Source organism: Aythya marila (genome assembly GCF_965140915.1).
Source record: "Aythya marila genome assembly, chromosome: 4".
NCBI lineage: Eukaryota > Metazoa > Chordata > Aves > Anseriformes > Anatidae > Aythya > Aythya marila.
In genome coordinates, this window is record NC_139045.1 from 33,362,475 (window position 1) to 33,390,426 (window position 27,952).

Sequence of the window (27,952 nt, forward strand, 5' to 3'; positions counted from 1 at the left end):
CTGGTTAGTGTTTTGCAAGGTGTGAACAATCACTATTGTCTTTTAAGAATCACATAAAGAACTGTTTTAAATGACACACTGCAGAACAGAAAATGGTATAGCTGACATGTAAAAAATATCTCTACAAAAACAAAACAGAAAAACAAAAAAAACCATCATTTTTCTTCATATTTTTAAAAAGTGTTCCATTTTGGAGCACATAAGACAGGGCAGGTTTCTGAGTACACATATAACCATCCCACATCCCTCATCATCTTTTGGTGGAGCTCGTTAATTTCAAAAGTGCCAAAAGTTGCTTGTTCAGTATAACGCAACAGTTATTAGGACAACTAACTTTGCAACTTAAGGATCACAGCAGAGCACCCTTTTTGTGTTCTGTGACACAAACCTGAGCAGGTTTCCAGAATAATGTATTTATGGCATGTATAAAAGGCCTGATCTAAAAATAAAACCTTCCCTTTTATGAAGGATTAGACTTTATTTAGATCTTTCTTTGCTTCATTTCTCTCAAAGGACTTCCTTCCTCATCAACCTCTTACAATTCTTTTACTTTCATGTCACCTCCATTAATCCTGTATGGGTCACCAGCATTCCTCATCTAGAGCATTTACGTTCCCCATGAACCGTTTAAAACCTGGGATGATGGCAAGAATTGTAGCAGATGACTAGCTGCTCCTAGTTCTCTTTTGACTTCAGTTAGTCAGGAGGTTCAGATGACAGCTTCCTACAGATGACAGCTTTCTCTGAATCACAGAGCGGTTGAGGTTGGAAGGGACCTCTGGTCCAACCCCTCATCTCAAGCTTTCTGAAAAGCTGTCAGAAGACAGTTAAGGGCACTTGGTACCAACCCTAATACCATGTGCCTCCTCTACAGTAAGCAACTCTTCTCAGGTAGGTTACACTTCTCCCCTTCCTGAAACTAGGATATGCACAGTGGTGGGACTATTTGATTTTGTTGGGATACAACAATTACATCAATATTTCACATCCACACCCCATTGCTCCAGGACTAGGGAACTACAGTGCTTTGAACATATAGTCTGAAACATGAACGCTTTAATTTTTTTAATCCTTTTATCCTTCCTTTTTATCCTTCTTCGTTAAACCTGCTACAGTTTTTCTGCCTTTGTTTAAAGCATTATAGCTTTTGTCTTTAGCACAGGAAGGCAATCATATCTTTTGCAACAAGCAAAATTACAAACTGCCTAATTGCTGTTACCATCTGCTTGCCCTGACAAGAGGAAATATATTCTTTACCTAATATAACAGTGTACTGAATAGAATCTCAGGTACTTAAGTAGGATTTTTAATTTTTATGTAACAATTTGTTACTACATATTTCATTTTATGTAATATACAGTGAAATGATAATGATCTCAGGCAGAAGGTACTTGGATTGTTCCATGTTTGGTTTCAAAACATTCTTTGACCCTGGGGCAGAGCCCATTTCCTTAAGGCAGCTCCTGCCCCGTGCTGCACATCCTAGCCATGTATAAGGACTGCCTTGCTCTTAAACTTTTTCAATCTCTCCCCAAAGACTTTCTTACAGGTGCATGCTGACTCCAGTTGCGCAGACAAAACTACCAACATTTCAGAAGGACTGTATCAATTAAGCATTGTGAAGAAACAAACACTCTTTAGCAGTGCTTCCTACCTAAGGAACTAGAAAAAGTCCCTATCACATAACAAATCATGACTTTTCCAGAAAGGAATCTATGGTTGCGTTCCTCTCCCAAAACCCAACAAAATCTCCCAACTTTGCAGCAGATCTTAACAACCAGGAGACTCCACGTTTTTCACCTCAAGACAATCAAACCATAGGACAGCAAGACAGGGCATGACTGGTATCAATGTAAAACAGAAACTTCAGCACTGAAGAACTGCACAGTTCTTTCTACTACCACAGTGTTATGTTTTAGACAGCTTACATTTTTAAAGAAAACTGAAGGATATAGACAAATAGTTAATTAGCTGATTTTGGTATAGAATAGAAATGAACTATTATTCCATTACTGTTATTGAAGACATAAAATTGTGCAAGCAAACTACTACCCAAAAGTGAAGTATGCAATGTCAGACAGTGGAGTTGCATAACAAAACTAGAAGACATTCATAATATTCCCAAACCCCATCCCCTCTCTGGATCAGAAAGAGCATCAGAAGCCAACACTGAAGTTCTTCACTCATCCCATTCTAAGAAAGCAATAGAAAGATGTCAAACACATGATCCATAATCTTCATTGATGTACAAGGGGCTAGAAACATAAATGAAATTTGCCTAAGACTGGACCAACAGAATATGTTGTGTTTTTTTTTTGCCTGTTAGATCCAGTTAAGAAAAGCAGTATGATTAAAATGAAGCTTGTTAGTTTTCAACAAAAATGTGACCAGATCACATTTATTACCGTGACTCGATCTGTAATATTTGAAATCTACAATACATCTGTGCATTAGATATTTTTCCTTTTAGAATGGTAAACAGTAAAACAGACTGCCAAATACACCCAAATCCCCAAAAACATGCATCAGTGACTCAATTCAGCCAGTCTGGACTATTACAATATAGAATCTGATACTGCCAACTTTTGTATCTGAGACAGACACTAACCTGATAAACAGCTAACAGGCCTTATAGAGGTGCCTGCAGAGGCACATCAGTGGCCAAGAACAACACATGTAGGCTCAAGTTGGGGAATCACAGAATCACAGAATTTCTAGGTTGGAAGAGACCTCAAGATCATCGAGTCCAACCTCTGACCTAACACTAACAGTCCCCACTAAACCATATCCCTAAGCTAACAGTCCCCACTAAACCATATCCCTAAGCTCTACATCTAAACGTCTTTTAAAGACCTCCAGGGATGGTGACTCCACCACTTCCCTGGGCAGCCTGTTCCAATGCCTCACAACCCTTTCAGTAAAGAAGTTCTTCCTAAGATCCAACCTAAAACTCCCCTGGCGCAACTTGAGCCCATTCCCCCTCGTCCTGTCACCAGGCACGCGGGAGAACAGGCCAACCCCCACCTCGCTACAGCCTCCTTTAAGGCATCTGTAGAGAGCAATAAGGTCGCCCCTGAGCCGACCGATTAAACTGAGAAGTTTAATACTGATCTTGTTGGCTTGGTAAGGGTGGCCAAGGACTCACCTTTTGCTCTCTTCAAAGAGCTACCATTAATAAATCCGAGCTGCTGTGATTCCATGTACCCTTGCAGTAGCACTAATAGTAGCACTAATATAAGCAAACTAGCCAGATAATTAGGCATTGTGTCAAGTAGCCATGTTTGGTCTGGTGTTCAGCCTGTAGTTGGCATGTGTAACAACACTTTAACATTCCCTTCCTTTCTGAAAATTAAAAAGTGACACAACAAAACACCATTCAAAACTATTTCTGGTATTGCAGTTCAAGAGTTTGCATATTACCAATCTTCAAGTACTTGTTAAAGAGCAAACATTCAAGCTTGATGTGCTGCAAAAAAGTGAACTGTAAAAAAGAGGAAGCAAGCAAGGAAGAAACAAACAAACAACTCACCCTCTTCCAGGATCTCAAGAACAAAAAACAGCTGGCAAAGAATTCAGAGAATTTCAAGGAATTATGGATTCCCTGTTTGTTTGCTTTCTTCCCATCACTGTATATGGCGATTAGACTTACACTGGTAAAGTTTTTTGGGATGATAATTGGAGCACATACTAATCCAATTATAATGCTACAGGATTTTCTTAAGATTCCTGAGAGTTGTGTTGGTCATGGATAGATGACTAAGTAATTAGGACTCTTTTTTTCCCTTTTATTTTACACAGAAAGCATGTAAGTGGCATTTCAATTGTGACATTTGCTTTGCTTTATTCTTCCAGTGAAAAACAATGACAAAGGTCACTCTTTCAATGTATTTGAGAGACAGGAAGTCAGTTTCTGCTTTCAGTTATTAACTTAAATAGAGTTGTGAGACTATAAACTGCATTTACACATCTGTCTAGCAAGTCACTGCCTTTTTTTTAAAGCCACAAAAACTTAAGAAGCATTCCTTCTGCAACATTTTATAAGTTGCCCCAAGTTATCATTAGTTCATCCAAGTTTTCCTTCATCTCATTTTCTTACCATCCTCACACCACTCACACCAGCTTCTTCCTTTTTTTTTTTTTTTTTAAAAAAAAAAAGCTATTTCTAAAACCACTGGCTGTATCATGGAATAGTTTTCTGGTTGATTTCACATTTATTTTACCACCACAGAGTCAGTTTCTTACTCTGCAATCATTTCATGTTTTCTCTGTTTTGACTGCCTTATATATATAGTTATATATATAGAGAGAGAGTTATATATATAGTTATATATATATATATATAACTGCCTTATATTGGATCAGGGACAAGGAAAGTCCTCAGGCATTGTCACCACCATGAAGTGCACTTTTTTTTTTTTTTTTTTTTTTGAGTTGGACCTTCTTGATGAAGCAAATGCCAAAGCCTCTCCCCTTTTGCATCATCTGGCATTGCTCATCAACAAATTAAAGATCTGCAAATCAGCTACACCTGGCATATAGGCCCACTGGCTGGAAGACTGCAGTATACATGAGATACCTGAGGAGAAACATCAAGTGCAAATCGCTTATGGGCCTTACATTGTGCACAACAGGACCAACACATTTTAAAAGATAATTTGTATAATGCTGAATTTAAATTATATTTTAAAATATCACAAGAGAACACGAGAGAAGTTGCCTTAGCTAGCACATGCATGTATCCACTGGAAACTTGGCTTGTTGTGTACGTGTGCCTGCAGAAGCCAAGCAAACCTATACGCCTACTTTGAGGTATCTTGTCCCACTCCCAAATATGGCGCCCCAAATACACCTGAAATATTTTACTGCTTCAGACTTAAAAGGAGCTGTGGATTAAAATGGAAGCCACACAACAGGCTTGCAAACACTGTAAGTTAAGCTGGAAAAAAAAAAAAAAACAACTCAAAACAACAAACATTCAAATCTTATCTGCTCCTTGTCCACGTAATTCTCATCGCATACAAAGAAGAGGTGTACGTTTCACTCTGAAGTAGCACTACTGGCCCCATTTGGAAAGTAGTCAAGTGCTGCTCTACTCACACTTGCAAGATCTATGTAATCGCTGCAGCTAACTTCCATTATCAAAAAACACCGAGGGCCAACTCCAAAAAGCATGTGATTCTTTAAAATGCTGTTGTAAGTCAGAAAAGGTAGCTAATTCCCCTTAAGAACACGGACTCTGATCATGTTTGAAAATGGGACTTCACACCAGCTTGTTTTAGCAAGTGGGAGGGTATAAACATCCCTTTTCACAGCACAGGGGCTTTCTGTGGGAAAGCTTAAGCCACCGTGAGGCATCAGTGACAGCGTAGTAACAGCTAGGGAACTAAATTAACACACTTCTCTCTCCCACAAACAGCGATGACTGCAAGGCAGCCAAGAACTTCCCTGCGGATCTTGGAGACGAGAAGTGTCCCTGCTGCCTACCCACCACCACGGCCAGCCCCCCGCACATGCCCCTGGGTCCCACTGAGGACACGAGGCCTGCCCCTGCCTCAGGGCCCCTTTAGCCCCCCAATTTCACCAAGGGGACCCCCTCAGCCCCCCAGTCTCACCAAGGGGACCCCCTCAGCTTCTTCGAGTGCCCGCAGCCCACCGGGCCCCATGCCACCTCGCCACAGCAGGCAGGCCCACCAGCCACAGCCCCCTCACCTTCCAGCAGCTCGTCCAGGCTGGTGAGCTTCTTGCTGCCGTCGATGGTGTAGATGGTGCGGACACCCTGGGGCAGGTTGACGTTGTCCGACAGGGAGCGGGTGAGCTCGGCCAGGAGGGCGTCGAAGGAGCGGAAGCGGTCGGGGGAGATGGCGTAGACCAAGCCCTTGAAGTACTTGTCCCCATTGCGGTAGAAGCGGGCTTTGCGGGCTTTCTTCTCCGAGCTCAGCGCCTGCAGGGTGCGTGTCCGGTAGAGGCTGCAGTGGGCGCTGTGCGCCGGGCTGGGGATCAGCCCGTTACCCCGCGGCCCCCCGCCCGAGCCCGAGCCCGTGCCCGAGCCCGAGCCGCCGCGGCGGGGCCCGGCGCGCTGCTGCCTCTTGTCCCGCTCGTCGAAGTGCTCCAGCTCGATGCTGCGGCTGCTCGCCATCGGGCTGCCGAGCCCCGCCGGGCCCCGCGCTCGCAAGGGCTCCGGCCGCCTAATTCAGCATCCCCCGCCGGCAGGGCTGCGGCCACCTGCCCCGCAGTCGCTGGCTCCGCCGCTCGCCGCCGCCGCTCCCCTGGCACACAAAAGCATCCCTCACGCCTCGGCTCGGCGCCTCCCGGCGAACGGCGGCGGCGGCGGTGGGGAGGGAGGGAGCGAGCGCACGGCGGGGGGCGGGCGGCTCGGGGGAGCCCCGCGGCCGCGCCTCCGCGCCGTGCCCATACAATGCGGAGGATGCCGGGCGCGCTGCTCCCCGCCTCGCTCAGCCCCTTCCCTACCGGGGAGAACCGGGCCGCTCCCGGCCCCGCCACCGGCCGCCAGACAGCGCGGGGAGCGCCCGGGTCCTCCCCGGGCAAGGGCGCTGCTCGCTCCCGCCGCGCACCGAGAGCAGCCGCCGGCCGCGGCCCCGGCGGGAGGAGCGAGCGGCGGCCCCGCTGCTGGCGGCCGCCGGGCCCTAGCGCCGGGCTGCCCCCGAGCGGGGCGAGGGTGATGAAGCCGGTCGGTCACCTTACTGGGTCACTAGGCTGAGGCTGCAGGCTGCTGTCTTTTCTATGCGGGCCTCCCGCAGTGTGTGAGCTCCGCAGAGCTCCGCATCCCTGTGGGTTTTAGTAATAGGGCTAGAAGGGGTGGCCTCGGTTGAACCAGGTTGGCAATGAGGAGACATCTCTTCTCAGAAAGAGCAGTCAGGCACTGGGACGGGTTGCCCAGGGAGGTGGTGGAGTCGCCGTCCCTGGGGCTGTTCAAGGAGAAGTTGGACCTGGCGCTTAGGGACATGGTTTAGTGGGTGACATTGGTGGTAGGGGGATGGTTGGACCAGGTGATCTTGGAGGGCTTTTCCAACCCTAATGATTCTGTGATGCTCTTCTTTTGATTGTGGATACCACCATGGCCTCCATTTACCTACCCGCCAGGTTTCCTGCTCTCTTAGAGGAACCAAATCAGCAGTAGCCCAGTGATAACCTCCTCAAAGGTAACCTCCTAAAATGGCTTTAGTTCAGTTTCCCCACATGGCTTTTAAATATTCCCTATGTTGCTCAAGTCAAATTTACTGTAGGTAGAAATGGCCTACAGATGCATCGAAATGGATGCAGGTTCAACTTTTATAAATAATTTCATTTAATTTTCAACTAACGCTCAACATATTTTCTTGTCTTGACATAATGTCAAAAACAAAAGGTGCTTACAACTACGTACAAGTTTTCACTTTTTTTTTCAGGTCTTTCTCTTTCTTTGAGAAATTGCAGTTTTGGTACCTCATTACAGGTGGTCCTAAAGTCTGCTCTTTTGTCCAGGTCCCATAAAAACCTTTGTACATTCTTTATACTACTAACTCAGTGTCAAAAGGAGGTACTCAGTTTGATTCTTTGTGTTGCAAGTGTAGGTTCGGCATGTGGAGCTTTTCTATACAAAAAAATAAATTGGGAACTGAAAGACATACAGGAGAGGTTTATGAAAGTCCTTTTCACACTTAGGACAGAACTTTGTTCAGTAGAGAGAGACGTTCTACAAAGCTTAGATGTGGTTTTGTGTCTGTGAGTAGTGGAAAAGACAAAAGATTTGCTTACCTGTTTGGTTTTGTTTTAGTAGTTTTGGAAAATAACTTGCCATACTTCCTATGGATATATTATTTTTCACTTCTCATATTTTGAAGTATCACTAACTTAAAGCACTATCTCACCATTATTGCTGGAATTATTACAGAGTGGATTGAATATCTAGCTACAATATTCCTAGACAATACAAGGAAAATGTCAGCAAATCTCACTTTTTCTTGAAGTATCAACTTCTGTGATGCCTGGAAAGTTCCACAAGCAAAGGGAATTGATGAACCGCAGATCTAGATTATCCCCTTGTGGTAGAATCAACAGAAGGAACTGAAGTAGTTTTGTTACAGATAGGGCTCAGACTACTGAAAGCAGAAATACAGACCATGCCTAGAAACTACAAGAGTCAGTGAAAACTTCCTAGACTGCTTCTGATGTGTGGTTTGTAGTTCTGTTTTCAGGCAAAGTTAGAAAGTTTAAACTCATCTGACTAACTGCTCCAAAGTGGATTGGTGTCAGCTGTGAGGCTGCATTATTCTAAATACCATTTAATGGTACCACATTTCATGGGTGTGTTTCACCATTGTGGTTGCAGAACAAGTCAAATTAATCATTTTAAGCCTCAACTAAATATTATTTAGACAAACTTTTTTTTTCTTTTCTTTCTTTTTTTTTTTTTTTCTTCTCAGTTTGCCCTAAGGCAGGCCACAAGAGCTCAGGGACATTTAACCTGCCCCCTCACACACCTTCTGTCTCTTACCAGCTGTTAACTATTGCCCACGCCAATCTCCTACCAGCTGTTAACTATTGCCTACTATCTGTGGTGTAGTGCTCAACAGGGTGTAGAGGATTCATGCAGGCTAACATGTAAAACATACATGTGAATTAATGTATTAACTGTGGCAGTGACTGAATTTAGGTTAGGGAGTTCAGTGTCAGGACAAACAATTTATTGGTTTTGGGCTGCTTTGCTGGGTGGTCATTTGCAGGACGTGCTCTGACTTCTGCATTCTGGAGATGGGATGAGGGGAGTTTTATTTCTATAGTAAAGTAAAACTAAAAGGGAATTCTTATACATTTAACCAGGGAATTTCCCTCTTCAAAGGGAGTCCTCACTACAGACTGTTTTATAACATCTGTACAACCACAGCATTTTATAGAGCATATAAACAAGAAATTAACTTCTGGCCTCTAAAACTCAACTACTGTGTTAAAAGGCTATTTATGGCTATTGCATGTATAACGGAGAGCTGCATGTGTAACTGTTGAAGAAATGCCTGGTGACACCTGAAACATGTTTCTACAACTTGTCTTCTTCCTTTTCGGTTCTCTGCAGATATTGTTTGTATTTTTAATAAGCTCTCTAATATCTGTGTGGGATTGGTGCTTCTATTCATAAATGTGCCTTTTCTTTGCCACCTCATTTCCCTTAAAGAGCTGTCTGTAGTCTAACAGATGTTTTGAAAGAATTTCAGAGGTGAGAGTCAAAACTCTAAAACAACTCAATTTGCTGCTTAGTTACATTTGCTTTTATGCATGGGAAAAACAGTATGCACAATGCAGTCCTATATGGAATTGAGCTATGCAATCCCATTGTCTTCTTCCCACTTGATCTACACAAATACGGTTCACAAAATAGCAGTTCACTTACAAGCATGCAAAGTTACAAGTATAATTTTACTTTGGTTATGAACTGAGATCTCCTGACAACATAATGAGTTAGTTTATCATTCATTTTTGGGATATTCTCATTCTCAGAATAAATATACATTTCCCATTTGAAAACAAAAGAGTGTCCAGTTTTAATGTCCACCTAATTAATCAATTCTCCTTTCTGTTTTGCTTTTTTTTTCCCCCCCCATATGCATAGAGATATGCATAATCAGTTCATGGTTTAAATCTCTCCCTGCATCTTATCTGTTTTGTAACAAGTAACCCCCCTAAAAAAAAATGCTAAAAGAAAGTCAAAAAGACTTTGCCATCAGACACAATGTCTTTTCTTCTTCTGTTACCTAAACTCATTAGTTTCCTGATTGGAATCGGTAGAATTCAAGTTATGTAGCACATTTAACTGCTGAGTTATCAAAATCGAGTTCAGAATTGTAGTGAACCATGTATAAGCATGTTAGAAGAACATTTATGTATCTGGGCTTTGCATTCAGCTTACTGTATTCACCTTGAAAATGATAATACATCATATTGCTAAAGAAGAAAAAAATTGTGTAAGCTTGGCATCTGTTAGCTCAAGACTCAAATGTTCCTTGAATAATTCAATAAAAAAATGTTTATCTGTAGCACCAACAATGTCAAATTTGAGTATTTAAACAACAAAATTGTTACTTGTAATCATTTATTTTCAACTAAGAATGTCAAAATGCCTTTAAAATATTCATTCAGTAAAGCCTCGCAGCATCCCTGTGAGATGTTATGCCCTACTTCATAGACCCATAATATGGGAAAGCAACAGTTTAAGGAACTTGCCTAAGTAACAGAAAAGTCAGACTGGAACCAACAACCTTCTCTTCAACTCCATTCTTTTAAGCTCAACAGTGTCTCTATGAATCCCATGTAGAATACAGTATTGCTTTTAAAATGGCAGATGCAAATGTAAGCAACTGTACAGAAACAAAGCATAAAAAGAAGTAGAGCAGCACAGATAGATAGGAAAAGATACTTTAGCTTGAATCAGTAATAATTCCCATATGCTGCATGCTTGCTTGTGTCAATGCTTGTTGATTAGTGGGAATGTCAGTCTGAGGCTCATTAAATATTGAATTATCTTAATACATCTCAATGTATCATATTTAGAGAAACGTTCAAATCCAGTATCAGTAATACTTATCTGTATTCAAAAGACCTCAGAACTGTTCATGTTTCAACAGATTACACACAAATACCATACAGGGCTTCAGCTACGTGTTAAAGAACTTGTACACTGGCCAAAGGATTCCCTTGCCCTTAAATATATCTTGAATAACATTATTTCTGAACATCTATGTAACAGTCCTGAAAGTAGTAAAAACCATATGAATAAAAACTTTATAAAACTGATCTTGAACTCAAAACACAGAAATGTAGAGATGGAAAGATGTTCATGGTATGCTCTATTTCAATTTTCTGTACCCAGGAAGACTCAACTGCACTGAAACCATTCCCAGAAAACATTTGCACGTCCCGCTTTTAAAGACACTTCATATGTGAGATTTCTTATCAACCAGTAATGTGCTCAAAGGAATGATTTTCTTAATATTCAGTTATTTTCTCTTTCAGATTAGTGTTTTCCTATGGAACTTCTCTAGCACTTAGCTTTTATTCAGCAGAATCACTTTTGTCCCATTTTGCTGTCTTTCATAGGGGAATGGATAAGAGGAGAAGGATGCCACTTCCATCCAGAGCAGTATGAATGAAGTTGTAAAATTCTCAAAAGAAGTAAATACTTCATGTAGACCTAGTCTTTGTAATATCATGAACATCATGGAAAATAAAAGTTACCCTCCCGATAGACTCCTACTGAAGCCACCTGGGATCTGAATCTTTTTGCGGTCCAGTAAAAATCAGTTCCTAGTTGTTGTTGCTTAGTGCCATGAGGTTCTGATCCTCACCCATTCAAATTTGAACTGATTAAATAAATTTTGTATGTGTTTATGATATGCACAAATGCCTAATTCCCAGAACCTTTCCTGGCAGATTATACGAAGATCTTCAGGTTCCTTTTCCTGTCAAATCCTCCAGATGTGATTCAGCATTGCCTTGAAAAGGAAAGTTTCCAAATAAAAACATACAGAATGTGCAGCTGAAAGCTTAAAAAGGAAGAGGCATTAGAAGAACTGTAAATCATACTTCTTCATTAGTGAATCTGCATTGCAAGACATTTGTTAATTTTTCTTTTTTCTTTTTTTTTTTTTTTTCTTGCCAACTGTTTAAGACAGCTACATTAATTAATATCAGTCATTTAGGCTTTGCATATGACAAGCCAAGGTTAATCAGAGGAACCCCAACTATCTAATACCACTGCAGCTAGACAAAAATAAAAATAAATTAGTATTCTTATTGAAGAGTAGAGCATTAGTCTGTTATCAGATTATATATCTGAGAATACAAATAGAAATACAAAAATAGACATTGTAATGCAGTTACCAATTTAACAATTCAGCTTATATAATTCAAAAAATATTAAGACATTTTGAATATTGGAGTTAACAAGACTGCTTGGTATGTTTTATAGGAATTAAATACGTTATATATTCTAAGATTGGGATCTCAGCATAATTTATCTCCAAAAAACAACAAGAGAAAAAAAAAAAGGCATGATTTGCAGACAAAGAAATGCCTTGTATTTTTTTTCCTCTAGGAAGAAGTCATTGGGGCTTTTAAAACATATCTAATACTGTCTTCCTGTTAACATTATCATCATTTTTTATATTATCCTTGATAATTTTAATTCCATCTGTTGCTGTTTAATATAAGACATCAAAATTCTGTATCTTTAGTCAAAATGACAGTCTGGCTAGTTGCTGTATGTCTAATTGAGCAATCCATGATCCATGACTGAATGGATTGTTTCATCAGTTCTCTTACTTTAAAGTTTGATTAGCCACACAGTCTTAAAAATAGGGGAAATGTAAGATCTTGCAAACAAAACTGAAGATGTATGTTATTTCAAAGTAAATTAATAACAAGAAGATTCAAGTAAGTTTTTTGAAGACTGATGCTAATGTTTGTTTGGTATAGTGAATTACCACTACACTTTAAATGAAAAATTGTGCTTTCTGACACAGCTACTTCAGCAAAGAGAACTGAAGTTCACTGATGACCAAAACCTGACAATATACTGACAAAACTAGAGATGGAAACAACAATATAGAACAATACATATTTTGCAACAAATGAACTGCTAAAGGAATTTTTGGAAACTGTAGTTTTATAATATGGTGGTTACTGAAATGAAGCCAACTACAAAAAATTCTCATGTATTCAGCCTTATGCCTAGATGTTTCTTCCCACCAGCTGGGGTTGCTGCCTTTGTTTTTTCAGATACAACCAACAGTGAAGTTATGATGTAAATTGGATGCGTGAAATGACCTCCAAAAATGAGAAAGGGCAGGAAGCTAGGATAGCATATTCTTCAGCTAACTTTGAAAACAAAGCTGTTGTGCAATGCAGCTCTATGCCATTAACTAACTTTTTAGGTCTGTCAAGAAGCAAGCAATAAAATGACTAGAGAAAGAAAATAAGTAATCATTTTTTCTAGTTGCTTTCTCCCAGTCTCACAAATGATTTCACTGGCTTCAGGGGTATTGTCATCCCTTACTGTTAGGATAAAAATATTCCAGAGGAATAAGGAGAGTGTACAAATTATATCTTTTGATAACTCTATCAAATTCCAAGAAAAGGAGACACAATGATGCCTTGTGTCAAAACAAACAAACAAACAAACAACCCTCTAAGTTTAAGTTAATTAAGGTAATCAAATTTAAGATCAGAGTAGCTTATTGACAAGGAAAAAGGCAATAAGCTTACTAGTCTCGTGGTACAAAGTGTAAAAATAGGTGATTTTTGCTTGTGGGAGACAGAGGCGTAATGAGAAACTGACTTCAAGAAAAACATATGAAAAAAAAACCTTAATTGAATATGTGAGTTTTAATATCTAGTTGAACTATAAATTTTACTTTCCAGGTTTACTTTTTGGATGAATTTTTTTAACTCTTGAATCAAAAATGCCTCTTTAAGAGGCACAATTAATGTAGCAGAGAATGATGACGTTTTACAGAAATACCTTGAAGACTGCAGAAACAGTGGAATAAAACATAGAAGTAAAGGTGTAAAGTCATACATTTAGGGATTAATTTATACATCAAGGTGTGGGTGCACCTCTTGGAAATAACAGAAAGGAAGAAAGAGCAGAATGAACTATTGATTAGAGTTTTCTTTGAGCTGCTAACATGATACAGATGTGAGAAAGGCAAATGTAATCAGGAATATCAAGTGAAATACTTAATTTGAAAAAAAATAATGTTGGGGGAGCCTCTTTCTGATCATGCAATGATTGATTGCAACTGAAATTCTGATGAAGGAGATTTAAGCTGTAATTCTTTGCAGAGAGGAAGCAAACTACTGTGGATGGTATTTGTTGCTATGGCTAAAGTGAGCAGTGGTGTATGTGCATGCATCTCTCTCTTGGGAAGCCTCATGCCTTGCCATTGTTACTTGGTTGTGGAAGTCTTAGGTAACCGTGCTATAGCTGGTACGAGACTGCAAAGTGCGTGAGACTTTTCTTGTTTTGTACCCTACTAATACGCTGATGGACATAACTGAGAAGGGTCTGGAAATCACTGATGATAACTTCATAGCATTTTTTAAAGGCCTATTACCCAGCTAGGTATGGAGGGGTACTGTGAGTTGTATCCCCTTAGGATAGTGATTTCAACCTTTTTTTGTTAATATATGCTACACACACGTTACTGGTTTCAGCTTAGAGCTCTGATAACTTCTGTTAGAGAGTTGCATCTAAAGAGAAGCATTATTTTGGAGCTGAGAGGCCAAACCTAACCCTGCCCTTCTTGGTTTGTGCGACTGCTTTAGTAATTACAGCGTGGATGTTTTAATGTATGATGTCAGATTTTCTAGAGAATGGCATGCTGCTCTTTAGTTCTTAAGTAGAGGCAAAGGTTTCAGTTGAACTTAGTGAAATTATTTCTGTTCAGTGGCACGCTACAAAACGAAGTTCAATTAATGGTGTCAGTTCCTGTACAGAAAAGAGCTAGCAATCATTTGGCTTTCATTTTGTAAGAATATCGCCTTAATTTTTAAAAGGAGATCAGATACCATTCAGTGACTATTCCTTTAATCTTCATGTACTCTTTCTGTAACAGTGATACTCTAGCTTGTACATTTCAGTATTCTTTGTATCTTTGACAACAAATCCATACATTTGACTATTTTCTGCCAGCACAACCATTTATATTAGAGGAGAATTGTGTCTCTCAGCTGCTACAGCCAGCATGGTCAAAGCTTAGTCTGGAAGTCTGCCAAATTGCACTTTTGGCCTTAATAAAATAATAAACTGTTGCTTTGGGGCTTAATTGTTGGCATTAGCATTGTTGTGAATATCACCTTTATTCTCTACAGATGACTTAGACTGAGAATATTGTTACATCATGACTTCTCGATTTACCATTTCCTTTAGGATCACTCATCCTGACAGATCTGAGGAGAGGAAAAGAATTTGTTTTATCAATAAAGAAGACACAAGAGGTAAGGAGGTAAGTGAGGGAAATTTGGTGAGTTTCTCAGGTTCTGGTAGTGTGAATGGGCTAGAAAGTGACAGCTGTAAAGCTAGTCATGTCTCTTCCAGAAATGGTAGGGGTCTGTTCTGCTTTGCGAAAAATAGGAAATAATATGGAATTCAAGTATTTTACATAGATTGTCAACTGCAGCCAGCTATTATTCTTGAGAAGCCAAAGCCTTAAACTAAATAATTTTAAGGTCAACCATGAATCAGTCAGGAATAACTCTTGGTCATACATCCAGCTGAAGGGCACGTGAAGCTAGCTGCTGACAAAAGAGCAAGTATGACTATAGGCATCAAGTAACCTTGAGCTGTTCCAGAATCCAGAAAAGTATTTGCTGAGGTCTGAATTTGGAAAGAAAGTAATAATTCTGACTTTTTTTTCCCTGCTGAAGTAGAAAGGTCAGACGCTAGGGTTTAGTTCCAAATCAAGCCTAGAGAAATTTTAGGAAATATGCTAGCTCTTACAGGTTTAAAACAAAACAACAACAACAAAAAGATTTTCAGCATGTGTGCTACTTTATAGAACAGAAAACTGTAACACTTGGAAACTAGTAGTTAGCCAGAGCAGATGACAGGGAATTAGGCTATTAATCTGCTTAACAAGGACATATGCCAAAGTAGTTTAAATTGTGCTGGTTTGTAATTCTGCTCTTATATAAGAGGAATTCAAATTTAGCAAGACATACAGGGGTGAAAAAGAGTATGAGCATACAAGTTCATTCCAAGTCCAAACACAGTAACTGCCCTATTTCAGTGTTTTAGCCATTAATATACAGGCTTATGGTCCCATGTGAGCTGGGTTTACACCAGCTGGTATATACTGTATATTTGATTGGTGTGCAAACCTACATATGTCAAAAGTTACTCCATCTGTTTTTCTTTTCTATTGTCTGATCTTTTACTGGCACGATAATCATGAGTCTGCTGTTACCATATTATAAAAGTACTTGTAGTCTGAATTTATTTTATATTTTTTTAATAAATTGAACATTTTTGCAGCACACTGACTTTCATTTCGAATAGCAGGAAAACAATTGTGCTGTGGACATGCTAGAACTCATGCCCCTCTGATGCTCTTTTACTGTAGAACAGGGTATTCTCAGAGGATTAGTAACGTTTGAAACTGCAGGTTGATGTTATTTGGCCTTGGAACATCTATTAAAGAATATAAGAATAAACTGTGGGTGAAACCAGTAGAGGGAGTTAATATTTCACAGAATGATTTTTATTTTTAATTAGAGTAGAAAATGGTAGTACCAATGTTTCACTAGATTTTATTTTCTGTAATTTACCTACATGTCTTCAGAGTGGTAATAGTTTTGCAGTAGCAGAAATGTTCATGTTTTGCTTCTTTGTCTACAGTAATGATAGTTCCTTGCTTTTCAGGTAAAACATGATTTAATCTGGACAGTGAATGTCTGTGCAGCTAAATGCAGATGTGACTGTATGCAATGCAGGTGTTCTGTGTATGTTTAATATTGTTAGCGTGAATGACAGCAGCAAGCTGAATGAAAACTAAGGGTATATGTGAAGTTCAGTTGAGTTGACAGCATATGTTATTTTGTATTCAATACTATTATTCCCTGTAATAGCTATATTAAACTAATACATGCGTTGCAACACCTGCACAATCATGCTTTTATTTTGCTGCATAGGCATATACAGAATGATAAATGATTATTACAATTCATCACCAGTTTGGATTAAGCTGTTGAGTGAGTACTGGATAGCTAGCCAGCTGTCTGGAGGAGATAAACCAACAAATTTAGCTGCCCTTGTATTACTTTGCACCAGAGATGAAGCCTGCAATTTTTTTATATGTTTCTGAGGCTAGCATGTTTACAGGAGTCAACCCCAAGACATTTTCTCCAAATTTGCTGTCAATTGACTGTTAGTCTGTAAAATGTAATATTACAGCATGATAAATAATGCTGAGCCAGCTGCTGAATGGTGAGGGTCTTGTCTGGATATGAAGAAAATACCATCTTCTGACAGCCGTATGCATAATTGCAGAGGGGGAAAAAGGTTGTACTGAAAATCGGTTAGGTCAGATTGTTCTGTATGATGCAAGCACTGCCATCTCGTGGGTAATTCGAGGATGTCAAGAATTCTAGGTTATTTATTTATTTAAGAAATATATGTTTTATATTTATTAATATTTACAAGAAGAAAATGTTAGTGTTGTTATAGGCAAGAAAAAAATGTGAAAATAACACAATTTCCAAGGATAGGGCATGAAACACAAGGTTCTGTAGCTAATCATGTATTTGTATGATGTTATGTAGCTTAGTTGCTTCTTCCTCTTGTTATCGTTTGTAGGCAGGGGAAGATGTTTGCTACCTATGACATTTAACAGTAACAAAAAGGAATCTTAATCTCTCATTTCCTGGAGTACAATTATTTGTCTGTCAACACAAAAAATAAGGGGGTGGAGGGGAGGAGAAAACCCTTGGTGTCTTAAAGAATCCTTCTAGAATAGATTGCTTGACTATTATATCATTACATTTCCATCACTGAGAAGTAGTTTGTGAGCTATTGCTGCCACACTTAATATCAGTCCTGTTGTGGACTAGGCTGGTTCAAAACACGTTGTTGGATATTCCCTGAGATCTAGGAAGAGTTATGAGATGTGATCATGCACAGTCATAGGAATCTCTAGCTCACAAATTTCTGTTAAGCAGCTGTGCAGCTCTAGATAGCCATATCTATGTGCTTTTCTGTACTAAAAATAAAAGCAGTGTTTCATTTTGTGCAAGTCTCTGACATTCTCCATGCCAAAAAGAGTCAGGGGAAAGGAAATTTAGATACGTAGACATCAGCATAGCCTGCTAAAACTCATTAATCTAGACTTATTTTTCTGAGTTGCACAAAAAATAACACTTGGAAGATGTCAGGTGACTCCTTGTTGCTTTTATTATTGTTTGGGCAAATATGCTGGCCCTAGCTGAGAGTAACGAGCTGTAATAGGTGGTCTCCACATACATGGTGGGTCATACCCAGAGTTTACATTTAGAACAGGCTAGACAGAAAAAGGAAGGTGAAAAGGACAATTTTCTTCCCTTTAGAGAAGGGAATAAGTACCACACAGTACTTGATAAGATTCTTAGAGTTAGGAATTGTACCTCCTTTTTCCTATTCTGCATTCATCTTCCTGATTTTACATATTGCAAGCCATTTACAAAGGCAGCAAACAAATAAAAACCTGTGATTTATTCCTTATATAGATCTCGTATCTCCTACAGTAAGCTAAGTGAACAACTGTGTGGAAATAGTAGTTAAGCATTGTTATGGGAAAGAAAAAGAAATGTTACTGATTTATACTGTTGTGGAAGGGGATGTGTGCCAAGGTGAAGCTCTTCATGAGAGAACTGAGAAGTGGCTTGTAGTCATTAGATTAGAGCTATTTTGCAGGTTCAAATCAAGACAAGTGTGTTGGCTTGCAATATTTTGTTAATAATGTATGCCTAAATATAATAATGAATATGAATGTGAAGAACGGGGACCATGAACATTCAGACATCTTAAGTACTAATACTTTACTGCAGGTGTCAAGTACTTCAGTGCATTTCTGTTGAATGTGTCAGAATGTTTAGTTAGAACCCAGGCAGGGAAAAAACAAAAAGCTTGGGGTGAACTAAAGGATAATCCTGAAGAATAAGGTAGAACTGGGGGCAGAATACATCTTAACCCCCCAAATTTGAACAATAACTATCTGGGAAGAAATAAGCCTGGAATTAAAAAAAAAAAAAAAAAAAAAAAAAGTGTAAATATTTCATTGAACTAAAAAGTTTGGTCTTGCTTTTGTTTTGTTCCTGCTCTTTCTCATGAAACGTGTCTTTTGTTTTTTTTTTTTGGGAAAAAAAAAAATAGGATGGATACCTGTATTCACTTTTGGTCACAGTGCATGAGGGGAAAACATGTAGTCCAGTCAAGTCAGCTCTGTACTGATCACCTGTTGTTGATATTCTGGGTATGTCCTATATCTGGTCCCTATGTCCAGACTTTACAAAGCAACCAGTGAAGGGAGAGGCACCCTTGTTTGGCTGAGTATCCACAGAGAGAGATTTCGTAACAGCTACTACATACATGCTATGTACTTGCATCCACAGTACTTTTTTCCTGTTAATTTCTTTGTGTGGGTTATCTCTGAGAATGAAAGAATTGAAAGCTACTCCCTGGAAGGATAGAAATGCAGCTCTGAAGTCCATCTTGAAAGGGAGAAGGGGAAAAAAAAAAAAAAAAAAGACAGCTGAAGCTAGCAAGCATGGGGGTTTACCCTTGCAGGCTGTTTGCTCCTTGATAACTTTTCTCTGATGGAAAGCGAAGGGTGGGTAGGTATTACAAAAAAAAAAAAAAAAAAAAAAAAAAAGCATAAAGTGCAACAGTTCCTTTTGAATGAGGTGTAAAGGCAGTGGGTTAATATAAATATAAAAGGCAGTGGCTTCTGCAACAAAGCTAGAGGTATGTTGCCTGAGAAAGATCTCTGTGCCTTCTTTCTGTTCTCAAAGGAAACATCGACTGCATGTGCTTTTTAAAAACATACAAAGGCTCTGACAGACATGTTCTGTTAGTTTTACCTCTGGTGCTTTAAGCTGCTACCTCCCCATCTATGTGTCTGCAGAAGGTTACCTCTCCTGACAGCTCTTCAGCTCCCTCTGTTCCCTGCTGAAGGTACTAGCTGTGGTATTGTCTTTGCTGGTGAGCTAATCAACTGCAGCAGGCTCTGAATTGCAACACTTAAGTAGTTTCACAGATTTGCTCCTCTTGATTGTTACAGGGGAATATCTTATAGACAGGAAGATGGTAGGTGATGGTAACTGTTTAATCGAGTGCACTCCAGTTCAAAAGATCATAAACTAAAAGGCATGATGACTTGCAATTGATTTTCATCTGTAAATAGGGAAGTACTCCATAAATCCCAGACTCTTTCCAGCTCATCAGAAGTGGGCTTTGTGGTTTAGTTTTGTGGTTAAGTAGTTCTTTGAACCTCTAAGAGTAAATACTTTCAGTTGTGTTTGTTTCTTCCAGATGTAAAAAAAAAAAAAAAAAAAAAAAAAAAAAGACCTAAATGTATTAAATAAACAGCCATCTAGTTCCTAGGCAATGTATTGTGGTTAGCAGCCAGAAATGGTAATTTACATTAAAGTTTTGAAAGTGCCCTTGGATGAATGTGGAATGACTGAAATAATAAAATTAGAAAAGCTGCAGTTGCAAGGATTTAAGAATCTCTTGCAAATATTGCAGAGAAAGCAGCAATAAAACAAAAACGTTGATGCTAGAGCATGATCAGCACAAGCCCTGACATTTGACAAATCATAAGATGTGTTGTCCTTGCTAAAAGGCAAATGAGATAATTATGAAGACACGGGTACATCAACAAAAATCAGAGGATTTGCAAGGTAACTCTCTGGGGTTGCCTTTAAAAAAAAAAAAAAAAGTCCTAATTTTAGAACTGGAGTAAAAACCACTTACTTGTGACAATGTGATATCAGCCATTGTGTGTACTGATGTGCAAAGAGTTAGTTGAAATAAAAGTAATTCTTTTTTTTTTTTTGAATTTTTATAACCCTGTTGGTTGCCTAAGAAGCTATTCAGATCTTTTAGTCAAGGAAGCTAATACGAGGTTATCTCTTTGCTTTAAAATAAATCTATTCCATCCTGCTTCTCAGTTGATATTTTCTATGCTTTCAAGTTGTTTTCCCAGAGGAAAGAGAACAAACCACTTTGACTGGATACTGACTGACATCTAAACAAAACTGCAGCACTGGAGAAATCTCCCATGTTTGGTACTAGCAGCAAAGTTCAGAATTCTATGAAGTTTATTTTTTAAAACTAGATGTGTGATCTTTATTGTTAAACAGCTCCAGTTGTTTACAAATACGATTTACTTATTTACATGTAGTGAAGTCAATTGGAAGAAAGCACCCATTGAGAACAGCTGGGTGTTCTGTGCTGTGGAGGAAGGCTGTTTGCCAAGGCTTACTTTAAAAATTGTAATGATACCCAGTTGTCACTCCATGTATTATGATGCTTAAATGCTAAGGACCAGATTTTGCTGTTTAAAATTCAGTGTCTTACTAGGTTCTGCTTAGCTGCTGACTTTGGAAAGAGCCTAGCAATGCGTTGTATCAGGGGCTTGAAATCTGTACAATTCATATGTCCAGGCTGGGAAGCAGAGAGAGATGAAGCAAATTAGACTCGTGGAATAACATTAGATTGAAAGAGTCGTCTGGAGGTCATTTGGTCCCACCTTCCACTCAGTGCAAGGCCTGCTTTGGAGCTAGACCAGGCTTGGTCATGATCACGTAGCAGAGAATTACACGGCCATAATTAGAGTCCTGACATTCCTTTGATGTAAAGCTGCTAAACAAGTCACCAGAGTCTGTTTCACGTACTCCATCCGTGAGGCAGAGAGAATTTTTGTGTAAATAGCTGCAAAGTATTTTGATCTCTGAGTAAAATCAAAGCACTGGGCAGGAGTGATTTACTTTAGTACTAGGGTAAAACGATTTCTTTTCTTCTGTTATTGAAGATGTGGAGGAAAAAAAAACACAACTGTTACATTTCCTGTCAGTATCAGGGAGGATTACAGGAATTGCTAATATACTTTTCCTGGAGTAAATAGGTCAAATTTGCATTTTCTAGATTCTTGCTATTTAGAGGTTGAATTGCACTTTTTTGTTGTTTTGCCGCTTAGGGGAGATGCTGTGTTTGCGACTGCAAAACTTCTGAAAGCTTCTATTTCTGTTCACTTATGAAACTACTCACATCACGGAGAGTGCAAATACGATCTCATGACATTATTTATATGAACTGAAACAAAAAGGTCATATTCTAACCATGCTGATTTCAGTCTTCTCCCTGAACAGTGATGAATAAATAAGGAGACTTGAATAGTGCATGTTAGTAACAGTGGTTGAACAGGCAGCTAAATCCAAACAATCCCCATGCAGAAAGCAGAGTTGTACATACAGAGTGGGCAAATTGTTTCAGGTTTATAGGTTTATATAGCACTGCTAAGACAATGTTTAAGTTTTCTACACGTATTAATTAATTCTCCAAAATGCTATCTGAAAATTCTTGTATTACTAGCCCTTGGTCCTATTGCAAATGTGAGGAAATCCACAGAAAGTAATTTGACTAAGAATATAATGTACGTATCAGTCAGCGACAAGATGTTGTTATACCCTCTGCCTCATTCTTACCTGCATTTCGCTCTTTCTAGAGGAGATCGGCAGAACCTTGGGCAGGCACTTCAACTGACCTATATCATGGTTAGGACTGAAACAGCTAGAACAGATGTGAAGGATTTTGAATAGCAAAGTCAGGGCAAAGGATACTAGAAGGAATGATGGGACCACCTTTAAAATCTTCTTTCTTTCCCTTGTCTGGACTTTTGTTTTATAGCAACTTCTCACAATACTGTTATGCAGAAGTAAACTGAAATCCCTATATATTCCATGAAATAATTTTCAAAAGTTCTATTTCCTATTTCTCCATTTTTATTTTTATTTTTTTTAATGCATGTGTAAGGTGTTTATAAGCTGTACCCAATCATCCATATCCATGATGTTTCTGGATAACAGCTCACTTTACCTCCTACACAGTAAATGGTTTAATTCCATTATTTAGCCAGTAACTGGAGCTGGGTTTACTGATAACAATCACAAGGATTTTATTTGTATTTATTAAGGTGGTATCATATTTGCTTTCCACTTTCCCACCCTCTCCTGTAGTTTAGGTCTTAGGTATGTATGGTCCCATTTTCAAGTCCTCTCTTACCTACAATGCATTACATGTCTATACTACTTGATGACTTGCCAGTTCTCTTCTCAACTTGCCTCACAGAAGACATTTTTGTAAAGCAGTGCAGTATCTCAACCATTAGATGTGCCTCATTAATTTCAGCAGCCCTTTCATTTATTAAAAGTCCTTCGTTGTCTTCAGTTTTATTCTTTTCATGATTTGTTATAACCCATCCAATTTTCTCTAACTGATTTGACTGCACTAATTCATTTTGTGTTTTGGCTGCCCTTCTCTTTGCTGCAGTCACACACTCTGGATATTTGTGTTCTGTTGCTTCCATTACCCCATTTTCTTTTAGTCTTCGATGCACAATTAGTCCCTGATTGCTTCTGATTCCTTGTATTCTTTCCAGAAATGTATCTATACAGCTGATAATACCCTTGCTTGCAAAGGAATATTCACAAAACATTCCATTTCATCATTTGTGTAACTTAAATGAGAAGTTATAGAAATGATAGTTTTTTGACAAGTCAATGAGAGTCGATAATTCAAGTGGTTAGCTCTCAATAGAGGTTACTCTAGTCAGACTGAGTAGAGGTTACTAATATCAGTGGTCTGTATTTAAAACTCAGATGAAGTAAGGATTCTTGTACTTGACTAGACACGTCATAAATAATCTGTTAACCATGGATCTGTGTTTTTTTTTTTTTCCTTGATGTGCATCCCAGTATACTTGCCTTTTTAAATAATAATTTGCTGCATTTTGTGCCAGGTGTTAAATTAGGTAAACTTTACATTTTGATACCGAACAGCTGTTTTTTATCACTGTATGCTATTGAGATGTAGATGGTATTAACAGAGCAGATGGACAGCTACTCTGCAGTAAGTGCTCATCTCAGTAAAGGACAAAAGGTCAAGAATCTGCCATGTTCCTTTTGTGTGTTTTATTATTTCAGAGAGCAGTTTACACTCCACCTGGGGTTTAACAGGAGACCAAGACTCCCTGTCTATGGAGAGAATTCGTTTTTCATTCAGGTGAACTATTTATGCTGTGATAACTACTGGAGCTGGGAACAGTTAGTTGCCAGCTGATCCTAAAACCTGACAGGAGTTTGCAGGTTGACTTCCACAAATTGTCAGAGCAACTGCTTATCATCAGATGCTTATTGCCAAGCCTCTATCAGCTGAATCCTAGTGAATCTCTCTGGTATTCTATTTTTTCCCATAGTTTCCTTCCTTCTTCCTTCATCCCATTTCTCTGCTTCATCTTCTCCTTCATTTCTCTTATCTGTTCACTATAAGTAGTGTGCTGTGACCAGGCAAGCAGGGTGTAACGTTTCTCTAGCCACAGAAGTGTAGTGACTGGCTGGAAGATCTCAGTTTATTCTTGCAGTTAGTGAATTTCCAAACCAAGCAGATCATTGCTATTCCACAGGCACACTCCCTCTCCGGACCACTCTAAGTGCTATATCTGTCAGTGCCAAGGTGTAAGTCAGGCCTGTGTGATGATAGGAGAGATGTGATTGTTTTTTACATGGTAAAATTCAAAATTTGTCATATCTGTTCTGTGGGCAGGGTCATGTAAGACATGGTGACGAGGGCCTAAACCACTGCAAAACTGAAAGGTGAGGGACTGTCCCAGGCATGCTAGTCAACGTCAACTTAGGCAAACCTATCTTGGAAAGCTGGTAAGCTTGAGGGAGTTGGTAATGTGAGGAACACCATCAATAGAGCAGTTTATTGCAACACAGAAAATAGCAAGATCCTCATAGTCTACTATGTAGCACTGATGTTCACTCAGGTTAGACACTTGGAATACATTTGAACTGCTCTACTAGATTTGTTTTAACATCTCTGTGCCTTTTTGCTTTCCAAGAGGATTGTGCTCAATGGATAAGGCCTTGGATTTAGTTTAGGAAACTCCATGATGACAAATAGCAACTTGAAAGGGTTGACATTACTTTTCTTTCCCCTCCTCAAAGTTCAAATTGTTTGCATGTTTGAAGAGTGAAATAAGTTGCATATAAATTAGCAGAACTGATGAAAAAGTGAGCCCCCTCATGATCTAGCTAAATATTTAAGCCTAGGCTTCTTTTTGCTTCATTTCTCAAAACTTCCAATTAAATGGGACACAGTCAGCACTAATTTACTGTTTTAATGGAAGACGTTTTTAAGCATTCCTTCCCTGCAAAGTCAGTTTATTTTATTTCTTTGTCTGGCAATTCACAGGCCAGAGGTAGTTATAAGCAGATATCCCAGAATAGGGGATTTAATTACATGTTGAATACCTGCTGGAGAGCCACAGGTCTCCCCTGTGCATCATTCAGCTGTTATCAGAAGATAAAGGAACGTAAGAGATGGGACTGTGAGAGACTTTATCACAGGGGGTCCTTCTAAATAGGTTTAATTTATGTTCCTAGTATTTTTACAGGAAAGAACACAAGGTCTCAGATACTACTGAATTCAGTAAAGGCTTGTGTTACTGTCTCCTTACACCACTGTCTATTAATGAGTGGGAGGCTGGGAAGAGATGGATGGAGTATAGAGCAGATTGGGATCATCTAACTGTGGTTATTCAAGAAGAGGGAAGTATCTTTCAGATCCTACACTTCTCAGCTATGCAACAAATATGATACCAAAAAAATATGATTGCTTTGTGGATTCCCCTGTGATGACTTATCTTCATTCTCACCCATGAGTCATAAAATATTATTGAATATTGAATAGTTGCCTTTAAGAAAAGACCAAGAGACTTGAAAAAAGGTGAAAGAAATGTTGTTCTACAACTATTTCTGCTTATAAGAACAGAATTTATATTATTATTCCTTAAAACTAAGATGCAATTTTATATTATACTTAATACATTTAAAAAATATTTTTTTTAAGTTAAAATACCTAGTAAATTTAATTAACTAATGATCAATCCTGTAGGGATTAAAATCCCTACAGGAAATTTATTTATAGTACAAGGTTATATAAATAGCCTGGGTTAGTAAAACTGTTCTTTGATTTTGTGTGAAATATTTTATTATTTAAGTGTGCTTGTGCAGTTGTTATACTCAAACTATTTTAAATTATTCCAGTTACTGACTGATATCTTTTATAAGAAGGGAACAGCTTTCTTACATCTATGGAAGGTAAGCTTTTATATTTTTCCTGATGTAGTGCAATTCTCTTTTCCTTTCTGCAGAACACTTAAATTTTGATCTCTGTTACTGGTCTTGTGTTGATATCATCACTTATACCTTGGACAGCTAGACTCTCAGAAGGAAGGCCAGGGAGAGGGAAGCTGGAAACTCTTCAGTGGCAAGCTGTGCAGGTCAGACTGTTGAAAGAAGTGATACTAGAGGTGGTAAACTGGATTAGTTGGCAAAGATTACAAAAGAGGGTAAAATGTATAAAAATTCAATTAACTACATGGATATCATTTGTGTGTGTTCATATCAAATGTGGATCACAACCATTTGCTGTGGAGCAGGCAATGATCAGTCTGCTCCAATATGTGTCTTAAGAAGAAGCTCTTGCTGGAACTGCGCTGGGATATTAATTCTTATTATAGCAAAAAATAGTTATTTGACTTACCATTTGGCAAAGGTATGCAACAGGTTATATATCTACATTCTCTTCAACTGCTACACTGTCTTTAAGAACACTGGAGAACAGATTCACTTCTGGTACATTTTCATTGGACTGGATCCTAAGTCCGCCATAAAGTAATGTCAACAGTGGAGCTTCAATAGGAAGCTCCTCTTGTTGTACTAGTTTTTGTGGAGTTTCCCTAGAGAAACAATGAAGTTGGGTTTAAATAGAGCATGAACTAATAAACAAATGATACTTTCATATTTAAAAGTCAACCTTTATTTTAAACCTGTTTCAAATAATGCTATCCTACAGAAGAATCTAGAAGATGGTTATGACTTTAAATTATCTAGTATCAATAAGGTTTTGAAAATTCATTTTTCTCAATTATTCACTATTCATGGCATTCACAAAGTTGATTTGCTCAGTGGCAATTATTCAGTGATACCACAAAAGAGCTAAATCATTCAACCTGGAGTAGTAGTGTGATCTTCTAATTGCTACCTCTGTTCTATAAATGTAAATCCTTTGCTTATGTTCACCGACTGTATATTGTAAGAAGCGTATGCTTACATATAACTTTTTTCCTTTTGTTTATATTTTATGTAAAACTGAAGATTACTGAAAGGAGAGGGGCTTTCAAGTGCACAAAATCAAAGTTTGATGCCTAAGCATCACTAAAAGTATAGTACAGAAAACTTTCCTTTTTCCTCCCTTAAATTTCCTTAACAAAACCTAAATAACAGTTAAAATCAGGAGAGACCTGCACTTTATAGCTGATCAGACCTGTAGTTCCAAATCACATTTTTATTGTTGCCAAGTTATTTGTATCCAAATTTGTATCCACGTTCCTGAGCAGATGGACATTGACCACTCTTTATGTGATGTTTATCACTCCAAATACTGTTGTTATGGTGTTCTCCACTATCCTTTAGTTGAGGTCAGGATTTGAATGAATGTCAAAAAGGTTGCTGTTTTTGTTTGTAATCCACCTACTTTGTAAAAGATAAAAACTTTGGTCATCAGGCCCCCTTCATATAGGAGAAGGCCTTCTTCAAAAACAACAAAAATCAAGCAAACAACCCAAACACACTAGAAGCTTTTAATAAGGAATTGTTGCTAATAGAGTTTCCGTGCTTTCCTTAGAGAATGGATGGGAAAGGTTACTGTGGCATTCTGAAAAAGGTGGCGTAAATGTAAAATAGAGAGGAGTGAGTGAATGGTTGAAGATTTATTTAGATAATGGTGAGCCTTGCTTGTGTTATACAAGCTATCACTTAAAAATGCCTTGGTACCATGGAAGGTGGAAAATGTGTCACCATTTTTTAAAAGGACTTTGGATTGCGAATATTCCTGACTGGTAAGTCTAATGTCTCCGTGGTGTAGTAAAGACATAGATAATTATAATACGTTCAGGAAGAGCCAGTGCAACTTCTGCAGGGGGGTCATGTCTCACAATTCAGTTGTAGTTCCCTGAAGGAATCACTGTTGTGTGCTTGACAAGGGTGATGTAATTCATGTTGACTTTAAAAGGCCTTCAGAAATACACCTCTGTCCCCCAGCCCTGATACTTAAAGGAAATCAAAACACCACAGGATAAAA

General features: G+C 38.7%; 1 protein-coding gene across 4 annotated transcripts in view; it reads right to left on the bottom strand.

The window, feature by feature from the left end:
• The window catches only part of DCLK2 (doublecortin like kinase 2), an 86,288-nt gene extending 79,719 nt beyond the window's left edge, over positions 1-6,569 (bottom strand). For all 4 annotated transcript variants that reach the window (XR_014317376.1, XM_082758984.1, XM_082758983.1 and 1 more), the window contains exon 1: positions 5,710-6,569. Coding sequence is in view for 3 of the 4 variants with exons in the window: in XM_082758984.1 (XP_082615110.1) it covers positions 5,710-6,136 (427 nt within the window). In the remaining variant the exon portion in view is untranslated. The remainder of the gene's footprint in view (positions 1-5,709) is intronic.
• Positions 6,570-27,952: the final 21,383 nt, after the last annotated feature.